Source organism: Ictalurus punctatus, chromosome 6, assembly GCF_001660625.3.
Source record: "Ictalurus punctatus breed USDA103 chromosome 6, Coco_2.0, whole genome shotgun sequence".
NCBI classification, from domain to species: domain Eukaryota; kingdom Metazoa; phylum Chordata; class Actinopteri; order Siluriformes; family Ictaluridae; genus Ictalurus; species Ictalurus punctatus.
The window spans coordinates 17,230,898-17,248,185 of NC_030421.2; the positions used below are offsets into that span (position 1 = coordinate 17,230,898).

The 17,288-nt window shown below is 36.3% G+C and overlaps 1 protein-coding gene across 1 annotated transcript; it reads right to left on the minus strand.

Moving 5' to 3' along the window:
* Nucleotides 1–374: 374 nt before the first annotated feature.
* On the minus strand, nucleotides 375–17,040 carry LOC108266130 (cholecystokinin receptor). Its single transcript, XM_017469157.3, has 5 exons — nucleotides 16,539–17,040; nucleotides 4,999–5,247; nucleotides 3,840–4,101; nucleotides 2,498–2,622; nucleotides 375–1,781 (listed from the first exon to the last, which is right to left on the minus strand). Exons 1-5 carry the CDS (start codon nucleotides 16,684–16,686, stop codon nucleotides 1,252–1,254), a joined length of 1,314 nt encoding a protein of 437 aa, XP_017324646.1. The 5' UTR covers nucleotides 16,687–17,040; the 3' UTR covers nucleotides 375–1,251.
* Between the last annotated feature and the right edge of the window lie 248 nt (nucleotides 17,041–17,288).

The following is a 17,288-nucleotide window of genomic DNA, read 5'->3' on the forward strand; positions in this document are numbered from 1 at the left end:
TTTTTCTGGTTTTGTGTGCACTTTGCTAGATGTGCTGTAGTGAAGGTCTTGCAATAGTAAACGGAATGCACAGATATGCAACATCAGAATTAACAAACACACAAAAGCAGTCATAAATCATCCTGTGGGCTTTCAAGCATCATAAAGTCAGCCTGACCCAGAAATCCACAGCACAAGGTCACTGGCAATTAGAACCACGGGCATGGATGAAACACAACCAGTGAGTGCATGAAGGAAAACCAAAATGAGTGAGTGTATGAAGAAAAACTTGAACAATTTAAACAAAGAAAAGATGAAGAAAAAAAGAGAAACAAAAAGAAAAAAAAGCACAACTGTACATATTATCCTAGCTAAAATATCACACAGATGAAAGGGCCATGTGCATTTAAGGTTGTCCTGTGATTTTTTTATTTACTTTTCTTTTATTGCACAACTGATATTAACAATAAGTCACATATTTATCAAGAATGTATCTGTAGTATTTGATTAAATTTATTTCCATCCCTATACATTGATGTCTTTTCCATTGATCTAAATGCAGATGTCACTTTAGTCACTGTTGCTATTAAGCCAATTGACCAATCTTTGTTACTGAAACTCCAGCCTTCTGAGACCCAATAATGAATAATGAAGTCACTTAGATCTTTTCCTCTTGCCATCTTGATGCAAAAGCATTTTTATATTTGCCAAAGAGCACGGCAGGTTGGTAATTGCTTAATTCTTCCACATAGTATTCCTGTCTAGAAGCATCTGCACTCTTCATATTGCTCAGTTATTCCGGTTTTTCCTTAAATTTGTTACCCGTCTGTAAATTTGTTTTAATTAAAAATGAATTATTTATCCCACTGACTGTCAAAAAATTCAGCATTTCAGCAACACACTTGTAAGCAGGCCATTAAAATCAGCACAAAGTTACTGTAGATATAGTAAAATACATGTAACAATAATAATAATAATACTATACATGTATAATAGTATAGGCAATCACAAATTACAAAACAACAATAAGTGATAAATTAGCATGCTGATATTATTGTTAACACAACAGAATTAACTTCACATAGCAGCACATTCTCAATCACTGCAAAGTCAATCCTAGGTCCACTCCTCATGAGGCAAGGCATTTCCCAATAATCCGAGTCCCAATAATCAGTCCAACCCAACGATCATCCACTGAACCTTCTCCATCCTTGTCTCCATTCATCTTATGTAGCATCATAAGATCAAGCCACCTCTCTCTTTTGTTGGAAATCAGCATGGTCCCATGGTACTGATGGTGGTGTAGTTAAACTTAGACACAGATGCCCCAGTGGCAGTGACATCTTCATCTCCCTCATTGAAGCTCCGTGGGCGGCATGATTGGCAGCAGCAGGAGAAAGTGGTTAGCAGAGCCTTGCGGAAGCGCTTATTCATGAAGCAGTAGATGATGGGATTGACGCAGGCTGAAGTGTAGGACAAGAGATGAATGAAGGAGATTGGGGCTCCAGAGAGAGCCCTGTGGGCAGAAGGTGGATGGAAGGCCTTCCAGGTATTAACAGAATACAAGGGCATCCAGCAGATGAAGAACATGGACACAATGACAATCAGCATGCGGATCACGCGCCTTTTGGCCATGAGTTTGCTCTCAGAGGTGTTGCTGCGAGGACGGTCCACCTTGGCAGAGGTGGTTAGGGTGAGAGTGGACATCTCCATGGAGTTGGGTCGCTTCAGTACCTGAATGTAGCAACCATCACCATGATCAATGCCAGATGAGATTGTGGCAGCTGCACCATTCTTCGTTCCTGGGGAAGGTGAAATAGTGAGGCAATGAACAATGTTTTTGCAAGACATAAAGTAAACTACAATGTATCAACAGTGAAATAATGACAGATTGGGCAATATATAAAAACCAAAGGTTGTCTCTATAAGTCAAGCTCTCTTTTCCTGTACCAGGAAGCAAATTGTAAAGTTTCGGTCTTGTGCAGCTAGAAATTTTCTCCTTTTACACATTTAAATAACAGATTTAGTTCTCAGTACCCACAAATGATATTTTTACCAACAAATGTTCGTACTACCGACAAATATGTAAAGGAACATGGCATTCAGGGAATCCATTTAATTGCCAATTGGGCACTAATAAGTAAGCCAGTGACTCAGGTTATGGTTGAGTAATTTTAGAAGATGGACTAAATGAATCAGAAGGAAATGGATGTTTATTTATAACCTTAACTGAACTCAACAAATTTACTACAGCAAACAAAATCTAGGCAAAACAGCAGCTACTAATGGTGCACTAGTTTAGCAATATGAATGGAGATGGTTATGAAAAATTAGTTAAATTATATTTCTACTGTATATTTCTACATTCAACTGTATACAATACTTTGTAAATATATGCCCATATCCATATATACAGTACATTAGACAATATGTATTGATGGAATAAATAGTGCCTGAAATGCTTTCCAAAGTTTACATGTTATTAAAAAAATAAAACATATTTTATGGCCTAACACACTATGGCCTTTCTTCTGCTCCAGCTCAAACTGTATTCCGCAATAGAGCTCCCGGGAGATGAGCCCATAAGCAGTGATCATCACCACTCCAGGTATGACAAAAAGAATCAACAGCAACAGGATGCACCTGAAGAGGAAAAAATACAGGTGACCATTAGTACTGAACTTAAAAATGTAATGAAAACGTGGCTCCAATGGCATTTAATTCTCTTCTGAAACTTTCATACAAACCAAAATCCAGAAAATGTAGATGATAAATGCTTATTAAAAGGCATTTCTCTTACACACTAATCTACGTTTGGGTTACATTCTGGCCACACTGCCTAGACATACATAATAGTGCCTCAGAGACAATAAGTACTCATGTATCTCAGCACCTTTCAGAATGGTACTGAACTGTATGATGAAAAAAAACAGATGAATTATCTTTTGTTTCTTTTGCATTCAGCTGTATCTTCTGAAAATGAACAAAATGGATACAAATATTTATATCTGAAAATACACATCGGGGGGGGAAAAGAAGTAACAGTAATGCAGAAAAATATATTTCATTCTACAATGGCTCGAAAGCTTGTTTTGTTCAATGTCCTGGACACTGTTCATATATGTTCCAATATGTCAGGTCTCTGAATATTTTAGAGAAAAATATCTCTCTGCTGAAAGGCTAAAGCTCTATCATCTTCTGCCAAGAATAGTCCAATCCATTTTCAGTCCAGAGGCACACATATAAAACTTGCAGAACACTAAAACATTTGGATTCTGCCCTAAACACATTGAAAACATATGGAGCAAGCTGAGTATGAAATACGGAAATACACTGCACACTCCTCAGATCCCTTCCCTGGATTATTCCCCTTTCCTAGATATTGATATAGAATATTTATCAAATTGGGTGTACACTATTTATCCTTTTTAAAAATAAACCAATAAAGGGATATATATATATATATATATATATATATATATATATATATATATATATATATATATATATATATATATATATTTCCAAGCCACAATAGGTTCTAGGGTTTTGTGTACAGTGGCTGGGAATATGTGCAGGCCCAAGGACGAAACAATATAATTCATATGTTGTTGAACTTGTTGACCTGAAACTGCTAGAAACTAATCTTGACTAACATTTTTCAATCTTGCCCAATGCTCCTTTAAAGGTAAAAATAGAACATATTTCATATTTCAATTCCTATGATATATGATTTACTCTTAATGATTCCATTCTAAATTCAGACTCTGCAAAATTCATGGTCAATTCTAATCATTATCTAATCCCATCATATGTTTGTAATATGTTTTAATGAAATGCCAAACGTTGAAATGACTCACCAAGCCTGCTTCACCTGGTCCTTGGGCCAATCATGGCGGCACATATGTGCAGTGATGTTGTTGGGTTTGGGGTAGCTAACAAGTGAGGAGAAGACTGGGTATGGGGTCATGATGAGAAAAGACAGAGCCCAAGTCATACTGATAACCTTGTATGCATGGGAACGAGTCTGCCAGGCCCGGGACTTCAGAGGATTACAGATAGCACTGTATCTCTCGATTGCTATGGCCACAAGACTGAAGGTGGAAATACTAACAGAAGTTCCTGTGGGAGACAGCAACAGATTTACATTTCAAACAGGAAGCACATCATTTGCATGGATCTGGGGTCACTCAGATGTTTGAATATTTGATTCACTGATGACTCATTCACATTAGCAAACAATCACACTGACACTTTAGATTATGTGTTGTTTAATATCAAATGGGGGCTAAATAAGACTAATTAAGTCAAGTCTGTCATTTAATTTAGCATTTTATGAGCAATTAGCATTTATTTAGAATTTAATGAGCAAATTAGCTTGAGGAATTGAAAGAGACAAGATACTAAGACAGACATTTCACATGCAACATCAGTTGCGTGAGCATATACCCTTGAGGCTTGTACCCTGATCTACCCTTTGCACCAGACCACAATAATTTATGTTGTATAGATTCCTTATGCTGTCCTTTCCCTGAAAAATAAACAGTGAGAGAGAGCGTGAGAGAGAGAGGCTGGCACAGTATGTAAGTCATGTTGCTGTGTACATCTCTGAGCATACAAAGGCACACACTGGACAGCAACCAACTTGATTGAATCCCTTATTATTATTTTTTTATTATTAAAGACCCTCCAGGAATGTAGTAATGGGATGAGTTTCTCCATGCTTCAAAATTAATGTGATATGTAATGTAATAGTATTTCATGAAATAGTATGTTCCTAAATACTTATATTTTGTTTATGTTGCTGTTGTGCAGTTTTGAGATGTAAATCTATAATTATATGCACTCATATAACCAATATACATACATTTCTTCATGGTTGCTTTTTAATTGCCAAAAATCTTAGTGTTAAAGATTGCAACTGTAACTGTGATTAGACGGACCTTGTTCTCACTGCTAATGAATCACAATAAATTTATTTGATCTTGAATCAATGGCTAGAATAAGATGAATGCCTACCCATGAGATAGGCCACAATCCTGCACATGGCAGCTCCAAAGATGAAGTCCTCCAGCAGATTTGGGATGAAGGTAAAGGGCATGCAAAACACAGCCATCATCAGATCACTGACAGCCAGAGAGAGGAGGAAGGAGTTGGTGACTGTCCGCATTCGCTTATTTGCCACTAAAACCACAATGATGAGCAGGTTCCCAAAGACACTGAGCAGGAATATCAGAGAGTAGAGCAGTATCCGCACTGAATCCATTTCTGAAATAGATGAGATGACAATCATAAGTGGGCAAATTGGTTGGGTCCCCAACTGAGTAACAAAAAAAAGTTCATTTGTATACCAATATATGCTCTATTCCTAAAGTTGATTAATATTGTTTTCACATTATGATAATCCTGCATGCGGGACTTTCTACTTCCTGCAGAGCATTTTCAAATCAATAAAAACAGGTTAATTCCAGAAGCTCTTAGCTCCCAGATAGTGTTCTGTCGAGAAACACCCTGATGCTATCATATAATCTCTATTGAATAATTTCCTTGTGCCATATATATAACATAGTAGCACTTACACAATTTGGCAGGCCTGTTTGACAGGACAGTGATTCTGACACAGAACTTTACCTAATACAAGAGAAAAATGAAATGAAAATAAAAAACTAAACCCTTTATGCATGGTGTTGCCATTTGGCAACAATTAATTTTTCTCCATGTTTCTTTTGATAGGCAATAATACAAAACTACTATTTCCTGTGTAACTGGGAAAAGGAGGCATTAACTTTGACATTAAAAAAAAGCCATTTCACATGACTAGGAAGTGCTGTTTGCATGGTAATGGTCATCATCGGAGGGCTCTCAAAATTTGATTAATTTTTCACTATTTAGGAAAAACTAACTGAGAATTCAAGAGAAATAATTAAAAAGATACCCTTCAGACAAAACATATTTGGATCAAATTTTTGTGATTCTAATTTGAGTGAATTCCTTTCTAGAAAATATAACTTTAACATGCTTACTACGTGGCACATATTCAAGTGATAAAAATCCACAAAAACGTTTTTGATGTAAATGTAATAATTCATGCAGTAGAGGGTTAAGTGGAGAAGTGTCAAAGGCCATGCATGTTGTGGTATACGTATTAGTATTTTTATTAGTATCTATTTTTTTATTAGTTATTTATTACTATCATTTTATATGATTAATATTTATGTAGGCATGTACTTCAGAACTCTCATGTAATGTTACAGTTAATATTTTGTGTAAATATAGACATTAAAACAAAAACTGAAAAAAATTAAAGTGATTTTTGATGTTGATAAATATAAAAAAAAGATGAAATTTCATGTGCACTTCACATTCTCTTTGTTATCTTAAAGGAATCATATCATGATTTTTAATGTCTTCCTTTTGTTTGGGTGTGTAACGTATCTGTTTGTGCATGTATAAGATCTGCAAAGTCACAAAGCTCATAGTCTCCAAAAGGGATTTATTTTATGTAACATACCTGATTTGAACAGTCAGTAGTAGATACTTCATAAAATAACCAAACATACAGGTTCTGATTCAGAAGCACAAGATTGTCTGAGCAAAGTGGGAATCTCCCCACTTTTCAGGAGAAGCCTTTGTATATAGCCTGCCTTGTACTCGCCCAGGTTCAGGAAGCTGTCCTCTGAATATTGTGCTGTGCACAAGCAAATGTTTGGGTAGTACTGCTCAGGAACAGCATTATAAATGAACACTAACCACCGATTCCTAATTTTGTGCATTTTCGGAAAGCCAAACAAAGGGGTTTTCCTTTCGCACCAAAACACACAGAGTCCCCACGACATGGTGCCTGAATTCACTGAAGCCTCGCCTTATTTCTTCATGCCTGCCATTGGGCGGGATTATGCTAATAGTTCACATAGACGTTTGCGGAAGTAATATCTGGACTTCGAATGTCATGTTTTGGGCAGGTCTGGAGCAGTGTTCTCTGTTAGATAAAATAAATCCCTTTGGGGGAGACGAGCTTTGTGACTTTGAAGCTCTTATACATGCACAAACAGATACATTACACCCCCAAACAAAAGGAAAACTTTAAAAATCATGATATGACTCCTTTAAAAACAATCAAATATCAACAGGGTTTCAGTATTTTCGTCCTGAAGTCGGAGTACCATAATTAGAAACCTGCTCCTAGAACACTTATCTTCTGAGAGATCATTTCTCCGTGACTTTGATTTGCGATCTTATTCCAGATCCCTGTGTTGAGTACTTGTTTATTTATATTTATGTCCCTTTGCAGTTTGTCTACTGTCACAGACACAAGAAAAGCCTTTGATATTGTGATGCAGTCTGTAGAACATTATCAGATACTATTGCCCTGTTAAAGAAGAAAGATGAGATAAATAAAAAGTGTGCAGGCTACATTAAAAGCAAAGTACTGTTCTAGAAACTTACCATTTGCCATTTTCCCACTGTGTAACACTAAGAAACCTCCAGATTTACAAAAACATTTAATTGAAATATTACTCTTTCTGCTTCCATTACTTTCATAATAATAAAACCCTGGTTGTGTTGCATATGCCATTTCAAGCAATTTATATAATAAAGTCACATATACAAGGAAAAAAATCGATAGGTAGCATATGTTCCCTCTTAATGAAATATAGTGCCATTTCAATCAATACCAATAAAATGTGCTGCTCAGTTCTTTTCCTTTGGAGGCTCCCTGAACATATTAGCTTTGCGATCTTGGGATCAGTGGGGATTATTTAATACCAGAAATATGAACAGTCATTTCTGATTTAGAAACACTCACACATTTAACATCTGCTTTCTCTCCTCTACAGTTTATCTTAATACTCAGTCATCTCACCAACTCATCACATCACTCTGTAAAGAGTAAAGTACAAAAACTTTGCATATATATTACATCCCCCCCCCCCCCCCCCCCCCCCCCGTGCACAGTGACCAATGTAAACCAACACCATAACCATCACATTTGCTGTTGTGAACTGAATCTGAAAATCAAGTTTCACTATTTATAACCTGGAGACTAGTGTTTAGTAATTTATTAACATTTATAAACATGCTGTAATGGTTTACATAGCTTCTTATGGCTAACTAACTATTGTTAGTGAAGGGAACTTTCATGTAAAAATTTTCTTAATTGACATAAAAAAAAATAATAATTGAGAATAAGAATAATTATGGTCTGAGGTAATTAAACTAAGTTGAGAACACATCTGCAGTATATTTTCTTCAGTTCTCACCAGTTCCAATTGTATTACCTTGAGGAAAACTTGCTTGAGTTTGTAGAACAGCAAGCATAAGCGCATGAATATTTAACCTTGAAAGGTCGAAAGCATTTTTGTTTACACATAGAAGCATTCATATGTTTATTGAGTTATCTAAATAGGCTTGTTATCAGGAATGTTTTCTCTCATTAAATTGTAATAGACCTAGATTATCATCATGCTCATTCACATATCGCCTAAGTTCCACAAACTCCCTTAGGTTAATATTTATAATTACTTTAAAATCAATGCAAAAAAAGAAGAGCAATAAACTGTAATGCTTACTGTAATGCTTGTTAACTGGTGTCCACAGGGTAGGTAAATGTTTACTATGTAATTAAAGTAATGAACATCTTTTAATAAAATATAGACATGATAACAGAGGAAATAAATCCCTCTAAAACCCTCTAAAGTATTTGTATGCACATGACTCTCTGCTATTACCATTAAGTATACAGTCAATTCTGGTTAATATAAGTGGAATTGAATAGATCAAATGAATAACAGATGCAACTGTTAATAGGTTTCTTATTCAAACTTGTTAATCTTAGACACCCTTCTATACAGAACATTCCAAGCTCCTTTTTATTCTTGGCTTTGTGTACTGTATGTGGATTTCCCTCTCCGGCTCTGACCACAGGCTTTCAAAAGAGTTAAAGTCTGGAATATGAAGTGGTCAACTGATTTGGATGTATATTTTGAGTCATTCATTTTGCTCCATCCATGCCCAGGTGTTAACCTGCATCAGAGGCGACCATGTTTGGGACAAAATATTCTGGTACTGAAGATGCCATCCGATGGGGGCAGTGCATTTATGTATGTTCATATTGGGAAATGTTCAACTGCTCCAGACTTTTGAAATGGTTTTTATTACGGTGCTCATTGTACTTAATGGTATATGCATTATGCATTATGCATTATCCATAATCCATTACATGGTGTACACTCAAAACATCAGAACATCTCTTTATTCTGTAAAAATCAAAGGGTATATCTTTCTGCTGATTGTAAGCTAAATTTATGATTTTTGTCATATATGAAAGTTAAACATGTAAAGTGAATCCCATTTCCTATACTGACTATTGAAATGATCTGCTTGACGATTGTAAACAACAGAACCTGTTCAGGAAGAGATGCCTGCAACATGAATACATCCTTGAACATAACAATATGAGCAAAATACCAACCCATATTCATTGTTGTATGAAATAACTAGTTAAAAAATCAATCACAAAGCATTGATTAACGAGGAGCCTATAGGAGTCCAAAAAGGCCTTTGTTACTGTGGTTTACCAATTAGAATGACAGTAAACCTATGGTGACAGATGCTGAAATATGAAACTCACAGTGCCTTAGTTCAAATATAAGCAACAGATCCATTTAACACACTGATACATAATGTGATTATAACAATGTCATACGTTATTTCCATGCAAAATTTAGAGGGCAGCATGTAATCAAGTATGTCTGTGTAAGAATGAAGCAAAATACATTTATCTCTATTCAATTCAGTCAGGCTCTGTTTGGACAAGTAATAAAGCATTCACAGTAGACTGTAATAACAAATACAATTATCTTGAAGAGATTTACTATACTGATTGTGACTCAAAAACATCATTGAGAAATGTGCTTACATTCCCTTGATTTGAAAAAGAGATGAGGTAATATACCAGGCATTATTTGGAACAAACACTTTCCTGTGCTGAAAAAAAACCCCTAAACAGTACATTTATCCAGTACAGCTGTAATCAGGCACACTGTGTGATGTGGTATTGTGATTAGGTATGTGTGGGTTCTTAACATTTTTTTCAAAGGTTCTTTTTGCATGCGTGCGTGTGCGTGTGCGTGTGTGTGTGTGTGTGTGTGTGTGTGTGTGTGTGAGTGAGAGAGAGAGAGAGAGAGAGAAACAGAGAGAGAGAGAGAGAGAGAGAGAGAGAGACAGACAGACAGACAGACAGACAGACAGAGAGAGACAGAGGAACAGAGTCCAAGAATTTGAGAAAATATGAAAAATGAGAAATGAGAAAATATCTATGACATAAAAAAATTTGTCTATCAATCATTCATACTCCTAAAGAGACTGTAAATGAAAATCCCCTGTTTGTTTAGTCTTTCAGTATTTTCTACATGTAAATTTCATTCTTCCACAAAATAAAATAAATAAAAGAAATAAATAATTATTGATATACATTGCTCTATATGTCATTGTAGCACTTTTATAAGACATTGATATGGCCTAGTGTTATGTATAAACATTTCCTTTCCAGATAATATATAAATTCATGCTTTATCAATCATTGCTTAGATTCTGTTTACAGACTCATTTTGCCAAATAATTTTTTTGTCTTTAGTAGTATTTATCCATGAAATTATGCTTAATATGCTTGTCCTATATTCCATACATTTATATTTACATTTATTCATTTAGCAGACTCTTTTATCCAAAACAACTTACAAATGAGAAAAATACAAGCATAATTTCTTTTTTTAAAAACAAATTCATAAAATAACAATATATAGTATTGTAAACCAAACTGAGGGTTTAGTACCTAACCTTAAAAAGGAAAACCTGCCTTGCAGAAAGTAACATCAGTGAATGGCGAGTGAAAAACATAAATTACATCTATCTATGTTTATCAAACAGGTTTGTCAAATATACTAATCTCATCATGAATGAAATGGGGTTTGTTATTGCAATGGCTGTTACAATTTCATCTGCATGTTTTCCTCTAGCTCACTTACTGATAACTTTTATGCTCCTGAATTTCAATTATGATATGTAAGAGCCTCTGTGGTGGGTTAGGGGTCTTATTCTGAATGGCACTCATAATTTTTGCAGTGCTGTTTGTTGTATAATAATTCATAAATTCTACTGTCTACAAATCTACAACTGTCATTAAGCTGCTCTTATTTTGCACTAGGTCATACTTTAACAACTCTTCCTAACCCATTCACTTTTCTCTAGTGAACTTTGAATGAACTTTGCCATGCTTTGAACATACACAATTAATCAGAAGACAATTATATAATTTGATCGTGATTTCCACATGAGACTTGGCTTTCGTTCTCCTTATAATAGATCTTCCCAGTGGCTATGTCATCTGTCCAGCTCCCCAGCACTCCAGTAATATATATTATATGGCCGAATGTTTGGGGACACCTGGTCATCACACTAATACTGTATGTGTTTTTGAACATCCCATTCCAGATGTAGACCCCACCACCCCCACCCCCTACTGTTTTAATAACCTCCACTTGCACTCCACTTGCACATTCAGCTATAAGAGCATTTGTGAAGTCAGGCACTGATGTCAGGCAAAGAGGCCATGGGGTGCAATCAGGATTCAAACCATGTCTTCATGGAGCTCACTTTTTGCACAGGGGCATTGTCATGCTGGAACATGTTTGGGCCCTTTAGTTTCAATAAAAGGAAATTGTAATGCTACATCATACAAAGACAATCTATACAATTGTGTGGCTCCAACTCTGGGGCAACACTTCTTGGCTTGCTAAAAAAATGTCATACCAACTAGTGGTTCATAGTGGGCTTATATCTACAGTACAACCTAAAGAAAACAGCACAATCTGTACTGCTCTTCTTGACTAATCAGCCTGGCAACTATTTAGAAAATTCCAAGCCTTTTTGCTGTTTGTAGTACATTTGTGTTATCTTCCAACAGGTGAGCAATGTCATTATTTGACTTTCAGTGGAAAATGTAGACGTAGATTTCAAGAGGTTACCTGCTTTCTGAAAGGACACACAGAGGATCTTCTTTAAATCTGTATTTAATCACCAGCATTCTGAGACACATGCCTCCATTACTGTGTTATATCCAGGCCATTTGATCATCAAGCTTAACTGCACCCATTTGTTTTCCCTTAATGTTCTTCCCCCCACTTCCTTTCAGCCCTAATTCTCCAAACCAGCTGTGCTTCTGACCATAGCAAAGCTCCACACTGATTGTTGTCAGGTTTGAGACACTGCAGCAATGTAGACTGCCTTATTTATAAACTGATGTCTCATTTACCATTGTGATGCATTTAGAATCTTCCTTGGGTCAAATTAAAATCTAAATGCATTTGGACACATATTGTTTTTGCTGTTTAATGTACTTCCAGTGCATATATCCAATATCAATTTGAAAACATAATGTCTTTTGAAATATGAACAAAAACGTGTGTATTCATCATACGCATAAATAAAGATATGTTTAAAAAAATCTAACAAATTTCCAACATCAGTAAATTGTTGCAATGCTGTTGTTGGTAATTACAGCTTTGAGACATATGTGGTAAGAAACATCGGGGTAGGAGCCATACACATTTCAAAATCTAGGTTTTGTCCCCCCACTTTTTCCTTTATCTCAAATTTTATTTCGCATTGCCTGCCTGTCTCCGAGTATTTCTGAGTTGGACAGTCTCCAAATCCATTCTGCAACTTTTAGAAAGATAATTTTGTTTTTTTTTTCAAATGAACTTTCGCTATAATAAGTGCAGGGGTCAGACTCAAGAACCTGGGGCTGAACCGTTTGCCAAGGATGACTGGAGCAAAGTGCCTATGACTGCAAGGTAACAAGCAAAACCTGGTATCGATTTTCAGAGAAGTGGCTCTCTAACGCAGTGAAAGCGGATGCATTTGGAGATGACTCAAATATTCCGTGACCAGCCGTGAAAAAAAACTTTTGCGTCCTGAGCTGAGGTTGATTTCGACACAGCAATCAGACGCTCTTGAGCACACTGACATAGAGATGAAAGATTTACCATTTTGTATTTGTGGTAGGACATCATAGATATTTCAGCCCATGAAATTGCTGATCGTTTGCTAATTATTTAGCCTATGAAACTGTCAAATATGCGTAAGTTTGCAAGCTAGCTAGCACACCAAAATTGTGTGTATGTGCCATTGCTACATGTCCATGAATGATTTAATAGTTTCGTTAGTCAAAATGTTCACACAGAGGAGGATGAATAGCAGGTCATAGGAGTAGAAAAGACTGAGGACGACGAGCTTGTAAGTTGTATGGATAGCTACCAGTTAGCCAGCTAGTTCAGGTCACACCATGTTGGATGTTTGGGACGCGGGCGCCATCATGTGAGGATCGCTCCCAATGTTGGTAAGTTGGAAGACTGTGAGTTCTAATTTTCTGGAAACCGTTGCCATGGTATGGCTACTGCATCAATAACTGCCATAGTAGGTCAGCAAGAAAACTGGACAATGGAGTGTTTTTTCTATAGAAAAATATCCTCCAACTCATACTCATAGCTTCAACTCAACAACAGGATCAGCTATCCTCACAGGATGGCACCCACGTCTCAACATGTACTGTGGCTAGCTACATTAACTAGCCGCTTTTCTTAATGATTATAGTAGCTAGTGTTTTAAATGAACAATTCTCTGTTTCGAGTAATTTTATAATAAAATTTAATATAATGAATAAATTTAACTTCATTCAGTGACATACATCAGAAATCTCCATATTTTTGTTTTGTTTTGTTTTTTTTATAAATCAATGCTATTGGTCACCCTTTACATCTATCTGTATGTTTTACAAATATTTAACCAATGACACGTCATTAGAAATGAGCATTTGTTTTATTTATTTTTTTTAATCAACCCCTCCACATCCCCACGTCGCTCCTACGCCCCTGGTAAGAAGTTATTAGCGTTATTAGCGTTTCACAGCATTGTCATTCAATTTTGGCCCATTCTTCATGGAAAATTGCCTTTAATACTCTAAGGTTATGATGGTCCCTACATTTTCAATTGGATTCAAGTCAGGAGATTGGCTAGACCATGCAAAGCCTTATTGAGTTATTTTGGATGTATATTTTGGGTTGTCATCTTGTTGAAACATCCATCTTCTGCCCAGATTCACTTACTTGGCTGATGAGATTAAATTCCCCTGTAATGTTTAAGGTCTTTGCTATGGCTCTGTTGCTATTTCCATTTGTGTAATGTTCAATAATCTCTGAGTACTTTAGGGAACTTCTTCACCTTTACCATGATTGTTACTGGTTGCCAAACAATGGCAATATCTTTAATAATGACACCAGGTGCAATTTTTACAGGACCATTTCTAGCAGCATTTTTGCAGCGAATACTTTTTGCCCAATCAATGCCCAATTTTGCATCCAGAATTCCCTCCTGCTATTGAGTATTCAGAGGTTTTCAGTCATACAGACTTCTGCCAAACTGCCCATATGACTCCACCATAGTGCTGCTTAGAACAAACCTTTGGAAGACTACATACATGCTCCTTCATCTGCATCTTCCATAACCTTCCCTATAGTTGCACCTGGTAGTGATTTGTCTCACCTTTTTTGTTCAAGTTCAAGTGTTTTAAAATTTCAACCATAAACAGCTGGTACAGTACACAGTGAAACGAAACAACGTTCCTTTAGGACATGGTGCTACATGACTGACATTCTGATACTGGCTTAGTTCTTCATAGTTTGTGATTTTTCTATTTAACCAATAAACCAATACTCTCTTTGTAACCCCTATATATGTCTGTGAATCTCATCCTCCTACCTAGACTGTAATATGTTCTAGTATGTTCCAGAACAACTCTTTTTCTGATCTGTTATTTATCCCAGTGGCCCATGCCTAGACACGGGTTCCAAATGTCCAGTTGTCTGATTTCTAGTAAATACGTTCTTATTTTCCAGTCATTCATTCTGCATCGATTTCAATAATAATGACAATATTTAAAACAAGGAAACATATGTGCAAATAAATTTGTGATGATCAAGTGGCTATCAGGAAATCTAGATATTTTCCCTTTAGTCGTCAGAAAGAATGATACATTTGTGTTTCTGAGATTAACAAAACTGTTACAGTAAATTACAGTTGCTATACTGATAGATGCAAATGCCATAAATGTTTTACATTTATTAATTAATTCATCCAGCATCAGTTACAGCTTTATCCTGGTCAGGGTAACAGTGCATACGGAGTCAATCCCAGGAACACTGGGTGTGAGGTGGGAATACACCCTGGATGGGACGCCAGGCCATCAGAGGGCACCGTTATTTTCTAAATTAATGTCTTTACAGAGAATGTTTTTGCATCTTAAGCCATTCACTTTTGTGGCAGAAAAATCATGCTGTCCGAAAATGAACGCTGCAATTTAAAGATTTCCTCCTCTGGGGTTTTTGTTGTTGTTGTTGTTTTTCAGAAAATGATTGCAAAAGAAAACCTGCTGGTTTTCATCATAGTGATGGAAGTATTTTCCTCCCTATTATCACCAACCTCATAATCCAAAAATGGGAAATCTCAATATCCATCCATCCATCCATCTTCTATACCGCTCATCCTCTTCAGGGTCACGGGGGAACCTGGAGCCTATCCCAGGGAGCATGGGGCACAAGGTGCACAGGGTGCCAATACATTGCAGGGCAAAATCTCAATATATTCTGTAGAATCAGTGGATTTCAGCATTAATTGCAGTCGATGGTGAGTGTGTCTCATGACACAAGGATCTGATCAATTGCTGCTTCTGCTGATTGATAAGTGGACCTCTAGTGTGTGTCTGTCTGGATGATTGTGTTTGAGCCTGTGTGGATAATTGAACCTTTACTGATTAGCGTCTTCACTACCCTTACACACTCTAAATATAGCTTGTCACAAAATAATCAGGAGACAGCAACAGAGAAGGGGAATATTTAATTGCGTTTGACTGCATATAACAAGAGCAAATTTACGCATCCTACACAATATAATTGGAGGGTGAAAAAACAATCCCAATACTGAACACACAGAAACATTTTTCTGTATACTGAATAACCCGAGGTAATATATAGCCTATTTTTACTATATAAACCTATGTTTAATATATAGCCTATCAACTGTAAAATCAAACCAATCCAAGGATTGACTTAATCTGCAACATTTGCAAATTTCTTGAGACACTCATCATGTCATAACAAAGAGATCCATTTCTAATCCCAATCCTTGCTTGATTAAAATTTGTCCAGGCATGAAGAAATCTGTAGGTTTTAGTCTGATTTTCCAATATCCAGGCAGCCCATGAACATGTGCCATATGAGAAGTTCATAACAAGAGCAATACACCAGGACAGGCCCTTCAAAAAGCTTAGAAGCGTGTGAATTATTTAAAATGCTTTGCCTGAGAAACTCACATGAACATCCTGCGTGTGTGTGTGCGTGTGTGTGTGTGCCAAAACAATAGAAAACGTTTTTCTTTACCTTGTTATAAAAAATATATTAGGGAATTTATATTATAAGCTCTGTATAGTGCATCTCTGTGCTTACCTATATGTCGTGCAGGTTGCTCTTGGGGAATAAAGTGCTCTTCTCCGCAGGTGCTGTTACTGTCGCTCAGGTCCAAACTACCGTTCAGAAATGTGCTGTTTGCAACGCTTAAACACTCCAACAGCTCCTTCAGGTTTCCTAAATCCATATCAACCTTTTTTTTCTTCTTCTTTTTTTTTCTTCTTTTTTTTCCAAAATATATAAATAAATAACAATAAGCTAAACTGGTTGTGTTGTATTAAAAAGTTTTTTTGTTACATTGCTTCAAAATGCATATTATTAATGCATTCACAGGGTCAAGGAATATTATTGGATAATACAAACTACTCTTCGGTTATGAAAACAAAGCACGTTTTTTCATTCAATAGCTTTTTTTTTGCATTTAGGCTGATTCTCGAGTTCCCTGTGTTGCTGAAGGATCTTCTGTAGTGCACAGCCGATGTGGATGTGGTTATAAGAAGCCGCAGTGTGGCATCAGTTTGCGCGCTGCTGGTTTAAAGGGGAGAGACGAGTGATCGAGACTTACGCTGAGTGAAACGGTACAAAATTTGTGTGCTTATTTGCATTCCGCAATGTGATTGGATGAAGAGCGGATTGAGCTAAGTACAGGAAAGTAGAACAACTTCAGAAGCTTCTTGACGGAAACTATTAATAACGCAGAAATAAAATATATCAGTCATATGGATATTATGGCACATACAAAAAGCAGATTAGCACATTTCATTTCAAAGAGCTGAAGTAAGCTATGTA